Source organism: Cariama cristata, unplaced genomic scaffold (genome assembly GCF_000690535.1).
Source record: "Cariama cristata isolate BGI_N322 unplaced genomic scaffold, ASM69053v1 scaffold934, whole genome shotgun sequence".
NCBI lineage: Eukaryota > Metazoa > Chordata > Aves > Cariamiformes > Cariamidae > Cariama > Cariama cristata.
The window spans coordinates 53,695-62,524 of NW_009613254.1; the positions used below are offsets into that span (position 1 = coordinate 53,695).

General features: G+C 40.9%; 1 protein-coding gene across 1 annotated transcript; it reads right to left on the reverse strand.

Moving 5' to 3' along the window:
* Positions 1-1,630: 1,630 nt before the first annotated feature.
* On the reverse strand, positions 1,631-4,350 carry TSN (translin; the record flags this gene model as incomplete). Its single annotated transcript, XM_009698928.1, has 4 exons — positions 1,631-2,225; positions 2,585-2,664; positions 3,329-3,444; positions 4,254-4,350. Coding segments are annotated over 4 exons (530 nt in total), but the record flags the coding sequence as incomplete, so codon positions are not given.
* Positions 4,351-8,830: the final 4,480 nt, after the last annotated feature.

An 8,830-nucleotide genomic window follows, 5' to 3' on the forward strand; every position in this document is an offset into this window, starting at 1 on the left:
AATGTTTCATGTGGGACCTTGGTCTGCATGGCTGTGTCTTGGAGCCTTAGGGCGTTGTTTCACGAGTCTCTGGTTCTGGCAGTAGAACTGGCTTAAGCTCCTTCCTTCCTCTCACCTCCACTGGGTTGAAGTGAGAACAATGCAAACAGTGGTACAGGGCAAGAACAAAGAACAACTTTGAAAGCTGGTCTCATTGCCATGGGGTCTGGGAAATTACACCCTCATTTTCTTCAGCTGTGAAGGAGGGGATATTACCATCTCCCTATGTCATGTGACATAAGATAAAAAAGATGAGGACAAAAATGAAAGATTATGAGATGCTCTGAAGATGAACTTTGCCACATCTTGGATTTGGTAATGATAAACTCCTCCATACTTCTTCTGTTTTACTTGGTGAAATAGGTCAAAAATAAAAATAAAAGCCTATGAAATCTGTTTGCAGCTTGACTTAGGTTCCACTCACCAGCATGTAAGAGTGCACCATTGAACGGCGTACAGCCAAAGTGAGGAATTCTGTTATCGTCCAAGTACAGCTGAAGGCTGAACTTCAATGATGATATTTCAGAGTAGGCTCCCAGCAAGGGAAGCAAATAACAGATAATCAGACAGCAGACAGAGCTACCAAATGGCCAAAATCCAAGAAAAGCTTTTATTGGCCTAAACAACCAAGAAACCATTTGCTTCCAATAAACAAAATAAAAACCTAACTGAAACAGTGGGAAATCTTTGCTAACAAAATGAAACACTAACAAACCCCACAAACTTGACTGTTTGTGTTTCAACTTCTGGAAATATTCCTCCTCCTAAGTACGTTAGTTTTTCTCCTTAGCCCTCCTGCACCACCAGAATTAGAAGAATGGCAAAACTCAAAGTCATTTAGGACAAGAGAACAAACGCACTGGGAGGTACGAGTCTGTCCATTTACACAAATGAAAGAGGCTGTTGGTGTTTGCAAACATCTTACATGCAAAGTATCTGAAACTAGTAATTTCCCCTTTTCTGAAGATACAAACATTTTACTACATGAATTATAGTTTTGGTGTGGGTTTTTTTAATCCCAGGACACAGGTACAGTTGTGGCCTATATAGGTCGTTAAAACTCAGACACTGTGCAGTTTATCACTTAACACTTCTCTATTTGGAAACCTTGGTAGTCAAAAAAACCTAAAAATTAGTTACACTGAGTTCTCAAGGCAAATAATCATATTAAAACTCAACATTTACTGATGTCAGTAAAACAAATACCAGCCAGTGAAAGCAGATGTTTGAGAAAACCTCGCTCTCCCTGGTAACAGAAATCTTGGAGGAAAAGAAAAAAAGAAAAGAGAGAGAGGGGAAAAAGAGAGAGGCATTCCCAGGTGCAATACACCAGTTCCAGTGGAGAAATTCTCAGGAATATTTTCACTAATTTCTTAATTAAGGGGGATACATTAACAGAACCAGTTTTAAAAGATCTGGTTAATAAAGTTATGCAAATCTGTTCAACTTACTGAGCTAGGTGAAAATTTAAGAAACAAAAAGGCAAAAAAGAAATCAGTGTCTTAAAAAAAGTATAGATATTTACACACTGTGTTTTCTAAAACATCACGTGTATCTGCACTGAGCTGCATGCTGTGCACACGTCTTTAAGGGTGTGTGAGCAGAGACAGCTGAAGCATGTCACTGCCAGAGCAGTGAAGCAACACTACACAACTAATGAGAATTTCCACTGATGGGAGTTACTGACTACTATTGCTGCTGTGCACAGAACGGCACCCTGTGCTTTGGCAGAGGGATTCCACTGGAAACAGAGAGCCTCCTGCCCTAATCTAGACAAGATTTTACAAAACATTTTGAGATCTAACACCCGTACTACACCTTTTGTAAGAAAATAGAGAGCAGCTTTCAGCTGCAGTTCTTCTAAACTACTGTAGGAAGGCTTCACTAGCATGCTTCCTAAATTGGCAACCATCTGAGGTAATCAATGATGCTGTTAAAATAAGCATCCTTCATTTCTCTCCACCCGCACCAACTGTTGCCTCCTTATTGAGTCCTCTGATCGACAAGTCGTAAACCACTTCCTCAATTTTCTTGACATCGTATTTCAGGCCATCGTAACGTTTCCTCAGGGAGTCATTCTTCAAGTTGAGGAGACGGAAACCGGAATCCAGCTCATTGATAAAGGTTGAGATGCGGAGAGGGCGAGAATAGTCACCAGCTGTGACACTGTTCACTGCCAGTCTGGCCTACGAGAGGAAGACACACGGGAGAACTTCAGCACAGGAACCCACCCAAATCCTGTCACTACTCCCGCCAGTTACTTTACCAAATGAAGCAGTTTTGTTCCAGGCGGTCAGATTATTTATATTTAGATCTACCTTTTTGTTGACCATAATCCTGGATTTTCAATCAAGTGACTAGTTTAAATCTTAAAATATCAGTGATGAACAACTCTAGCATACAGAGAAACGGTTTACTAGAAGTTCAGATCAAGGTGCTGTGTATCGTAACTTCCAGGAACAACTTGGGAAAGTTAGAAAACACATTACTTTTTTTTTTTTAAGGTCAGTTTCAGTACAAATATATGCATGAATATCTTCCTTACCAGCTCACTGGCAAGAGTTAATACACCAGATAGATAGTCTTCAATGTCTAGGTGAAAGCCCCGCTCTCGATCAGCTTCAACTAAGATGAAAAACACAGTGGTAAGCAGGTGGTACTGAACATAAGCAAAACCCGTTGAAATTGCATTTATTTACTGGAGCTAATTTGAAATATCAAATTTCTGAAATAATATTACAAAATAAAAGTCAGCCTTTTCCTGTATGTGATGTAATTACTGCTTCTCAGCATTTTGATTTAGCATCTCATACATCCTCAACTGGATATGTAACAGCTTACAATTGATCCAACAGAATAACTGAATTTACATTAATATACATGAGAGGGGTCTGTAGTCATTTTTTAGAAAAATATTTTCCTGATTTTTTTTTTTCCAAATTTTTTGCTCTGAGAGGACACAATTCTCTTACAGCATAGGAATTTAATCTGTTTTCCACACTTTTTAAACACCAAAAGCAAAAAGTGAGAAAAATAAGCTTTCATCTTTGTATTAATCTTCACTAACTAAGAACTTATTAATGAATAAATAAATACTTTTGTTCATGTTAGGTTTGTTGATTTCCACCTTCTAAAAAAATTTGTTGTTTATATAATGAAATCAAATACCAGATAAATTTTGGAACCTATTGCCTGGGAAGAAATGAAGTTCTTCCAATTCCCTGTACCTCTGAAAGCTATGTCTAAAAACATCACAAGCTTTTTCTCTTCAGTTACAACATTAACTTACTCCCGAGTATTTCTGCAACAGCTTCTCGGGTCACTAACATTTCTGATTCCAAGTAGACTACAAATGCTGCCAGAAACACCAACCGCTGAAGCACAAACCTCCAGTGCTCATGGAATCTGTTGAAGAAAACACCAAGTCAAGGTATAGGCATATAGGCAACAAGCATACGTTACGTATACATGATATTTTCCACCTTCACACACAGCACTTTGCAATATTTTTGGTTTATCAAAACGACACCAGCTTAAAGTCATCTCCTTGGTACTCTGGAACTTCACCCCCAGGATACTACGCTGGACGCTAGCATTTGCTCGCACCTCTCACACACCTGCTCAGCTGACGGAGTTTTTCAGGTTGTCGTGCTCACAGGACAACCAGGGCTTTCCCTCCCATCTTCCCTCAGCAGATCCGAGCTGACAAGATTCTCGTTCTTTGAAATGTTCTAACTAGACACTGTCCCCTTCTGGCAGCAACGAAACACGAAGGTGACAACTTCATTTAGCATCTGCAGTATCAAACAGCCATTTCATGACAGATTTAGATCTCTGTTTTCAGAAATGCCCCAAACCTAACAACTTAACTGAAATTAATGGAGCAGCAAATGCTCTGCTCCCAGAAACAAGGGCAGCTCCAATAGAACATAAATTTCTTAAACTTTCCCTTTTCTTTTTTAAAAAAGTTTCTAGAAAAATAATTATTTTTATTCTAATTACAATAATTAATTATTACTGTAAACAGAGTGTTTGAGCAAAAGCATTTTTTATCTACCCTGATAAAAACCTCACATTTCTCTACCATGATTTACTTTTCAAACAGAAAGAAGCATTCAGCCCATAAACATTTAAATCATTCTTCCAAAATAATGATGCCAAATACGCCCAGGCAATTCCCATATCCATGTTTGGCTGTGTGTGATCCTGCACACCTGTAATACTGATCAGCGGGAAATTTCGTCTTCAGAGATTCCAGCTGTGTTCTCACTGTACCAAAGTGTTCACGAGCCTTCTGACATTTCTTTGGTACTGAAAAAGAAACAGCGCAACATTTAGTACTTGACAGAGAACAGGGTTTTGTGAACAGAGAGTTTTCTAGTGTAGACAGCACTATTTACGCTCCTTTGTTGTCCGAGATAGTCTACCGACATTTGGAATCAATCTAAGAAATACTCATTGTCACACCATGAGTCACATAGATAGAGAAGAAATACTGCCGAGTTCTAGGCTGTCTAATCTGCTCCAGTCCTTAGTTTCAAACTTGAGCCAACATGCCCCAGTGTTATTTAAGAATCACTGCTAATCATGACTAATTACTGTTACTATAAAACTTATGTCATGGATGAAGAACCCATTCTGTAATGGGCATTGACAAAAGAAAACACTGGAAAGGTCACACAGCCTACAGACCAAGAGGTAACGGCGGATGCAAACGGATGGAGGCAGGAACAGAGGAACAGAGTTGGATGCGGCATTTGTCTACAGAACGAGCCTACGAGCAAAGGAGCCTGGTGATGCGCTAAGCAGGGCGACAAACAAGCAACGCTGAAGGAGAGATGACAAGTAGAGATGTAGAAAGGCTGAAAAAGGCATCGAGTGTAAGACCTTGTCTGAGGTAGCAGAGGGGCAATTTCGTTCCAGGGTCTGTAAATGTAGCAGAGCTGAGAGTATCGGAACAGATACCAGAGGGCAGGGGAGAGAGTCAGCAAGAGCCATGATGCAGTTAAAGCCCCATGCTACAAGCCCACCCGCACAGCAGAGTGGCAGGGCTACGGTTGGCACTGCAGAAGGAAGGACGCACCAGACATCAGGCACGAGCTAATAACAGGAGGTTTTTAGTTTTTGACATGCGGCTGTAGTAAGAGAAAGGGGTAGCGAGCTGGGTTGTACAGGTGTTGTAAAAAGAGAAACAAGATGTTCTGGAGAATGCCTGAACGCAGTGGTTTAGAAGAAAAAGTAACCAGATCACAAGCAACAGAACAGCATTGCACACACCAGCTGGCCCCGAAGAAAGCACAGACACCGAGCAATGCTGCCAAAGGACTCATACAGTCAAAGGAAAAGCAGCTTTTCTTTTTCCATTTTAAAGTGTTACAATATTTTTTTCTTATCAATCACAGTTAGTTTAGATGAGGTGCAACATCCCTTCAGGAAACTGCATTTCCTGCTTTCCAGTGAGGTATTTGAAGAAACTGGGTTTCAGCCCATCCGATGTTATGTTATAACTCTGCAGAGTAATGGTCTCTTGTTTACGTACCACCCACTGCCACCTCTGGTTTACTGATATAAGTTACAGCCACACTGCATCTGCAGTGCCAGGGCCCGACAGAACTAATCAAACCTGTACTTAACTGCAGCCCTCTCAGAAATCCTGGTCACGACCCAAGGAAGGCAGAAGATGAAACTCACAGGCTTTCCTGAATCTTGATCTATAGAAGATAGGATTATTTAAACAAGATCCATAGAAGCTAAAATCTGAAAACTGTGATGAATGATTTGTATCAAACGAGCCCTACTAGGAGTCACTTAAGTGTGTTTAAAAAACTTCTTGCCATTAATAAAACATCATTTCTGTTTTAAAAAAAAAAAGGGCAGGGCACTTTAAAACAAAAGCTTCAGGAAGCAGAAGGTGAAAGTGCTCTGTGTAGCAGCCAGAATGAAAGAAACGTGTGAAGCTCACTGACAGCTGCCCTTTGAACACTGTCCTCAAACTATGGTGTCTGCCTCAGCCATGTAAGCCATCATATGGCAGTTGGGGACAGAGTAAAGAATAAATTTGCATTTTCGTTTCTGCTCAAGGAATCTGTGAGAAAAATAAACAATCTTTACTGTAAAGTTTCAGACAACAGTGCCCAAGGATACACACACAACTGCCCAACTTCAAACTATCCTCGTCCATCCTTAGATATCACCACTGATGTTTTGCTAAACTTGACACAACAAGTTTCAAGTGCAAAGACCTACTAAGTTGACTTTCAGCCTCCAAAGACTCTACCTGTCACTCAGACTCATGTCCGCTAACAGCAGGCTACAGCACACGCTGCCCTGAACAGCTTTCTGAGCAGTTCTCAAACTCCATTTTGGACAGGGAGCAGAGGAAGCTGAAAGAGATCCTCTAACCCTGTTCTAGAGGCTGCTGGCCTGAAGCTCTGCTGGTTTCCCTTCCCCTCCCCACCGCTGAACAAAGGCTACAACTGAAAGTGCTTATCCCACAGCTAAACACAGTCTCACGCTCAGTGCAGAGAGAGACCACAGAGAAGCTGGCACCGTGAAAGACCCGTTCATCTGTGGGTAGGTGGCTGCCCCCCAGTAAAAGAGGTTAGATGAAAAACTGAACGAGAACAGGTTTAGCCAAGAGGTATTTTAAGTCCCCGGAGAACAGAGGAAAGGCATGGTGCAAGATAATGTTTTAAATATCACTGACTGGTACAGGAAACTGCCCTCAATCAAACTTCCAACTATCCCATAGTTCTATTAACAGCTCTATTTACCCCTTCTCTTTGGTAGGATGGATTGCTCAGTCTGATGCAAATTCTTTCCCTGTTTTCACTGGCTCTCTGCTGTCTTCTTCAGTTTTCATCACTCTACCTCAATTGATGATGTAAGAATAATTACAAAGGATCAACCAACAGGCTGCAGGAGAAAGAAAGTTGTCTCCCAGTTACACTGGCACAAGGGACAGGGCACAACAAGCGATACAGCTTCTGCTGGCAGCAGCATCAGCTTCAACGATCCACAGCAATACAGCTGCAGTCACCAAGCATCATCAGTTACTCTGTCACCTGTGAACTTGCAGTATTTAATAGGGTTTTTTTTATTTATTAGTTACTAGTTTATAAGGTTTACTTAGAATTTATATTTTTATAGTTCAATATAGTTTATTAATAGTGTTAATAGTTTTTCTTACATCTTGGAATAAATAAAAGGCTAAAAAATCCAGATACTATAAAGTCTAGCCAGAACTCTGTTGCAATGAATAATCCTCTCTTTCATAGTGACAAGAGTCATTGTTTATCCCTTTTTAATCTACTAAGGAATGATCATTCAAGTTTCTTCATAAAAATGTGGTACTGACTCAAACAATGAGATGCTGTAGTAAGCCAAACAGCCATTTAAGCACACTACACTGCAGAATGACAATCTTTTATTAAATAAGATGACTTCTTTTTTTTTTTTTTTTTTTAACCGTACTACTCCAAATCTCTTCTCAGATTCTGCAAGTTCCAGGACCAGCTCTCTCCTAGAATTAAAAATCAAGCGAAAATACACTAGCTAGACACAGGTCTCTACTATTAAATGCTGGAAAGTAACCCCTGAAGTTGATAGCTATGCAAAACAACTGTCACAACATCCACAGCTTATTTTTCTAAGTGTGTGTTTTTGAAAATTAACCAATTAGCAGTTCTAATTTTTAGCACTGCCAGATTTCCTAAGTAGGTGGAAGTTGCACTTGCCAGCAGAGGTCAAACCTCAGGTGTTGCACGTTGCTAAATGCATGCCCTCTTGGAGGCCAGAGAAATCCCAGGCCTCCAGCTCCAGCATGAGTGTGCTGGTGAACGTCATCGGGCTGATCACAACCAGTCAGCTCTGCAGGTGAACAAAACAGCACCTGGTGAGGTTTCTTCTTCTATTCACCTTCAGAAGGTGTCCTGCCAGATTTTTCCCCTTCCCAAGTTCCTCTCAAGACTTTCCAGGAAAGTCAGAAAGATTGCTTCTTCTCAGGAGCTATTAACTGATTTGAAAAAAAATAACTTTTAAGTCACACATTTAAGGGAAAAAATGTTTATTCCAGTAGTTTCACCAGTAAGTCTAAAAATAGGGATGGGGAAGCAGAAAGAGCACATTTAGCACCTAAGTCTGTAGTACTGTTCTCGTGCCCTGGAGGAAATGGGCTGGCCCAGAACCATTGTGTCAAACATCTTAACCAATCTTGGACTGAAAGCAGAGAACCAGGCTAGCAACAACCCAAACCTCAAAGATAGCAGAACAATTCCAGTTGCCACTCAAATATACATCAAGGACAGCTCCTGCTTTATCAGCCTTTGCAAATTCCCTTTCTATTTCGCAACATTAAGCAGATTTTATACACACACACACACAAAGTCAGTCTTGTACAAAGCAGACTAAAGCCCCCCCTTCCCACATCATCCTGCAGCCCCCTCTGGAGCATTCAGGATCACAGGTGGGTTGGGGTTTGTTTTTTTTTTGGGGGGGGGGGTGTGAAGAGATGAGGAAGAAGATACAGAAACAAAAGCCCAACAGGTGATGGTAAAATGAGCAAAATATAAAAGTCTAAATGCACGTCACTTAGAGGGAAACTTATGAGTCAATTCAACAACCCAGAAACTGAACACCTGTACGAAGAACACACTCTTCTGCACCGAGACAGCAAACACCAAGCTAGGGAGAGGAGAAATGGAAAGAACACTGTTTCTTGAGAATGAATGGCAGCTTTTCTACTGATCTGGCTTGAAAGCTCCCAGCTGCCCCTTCCCCTCCCCAGCAGCCT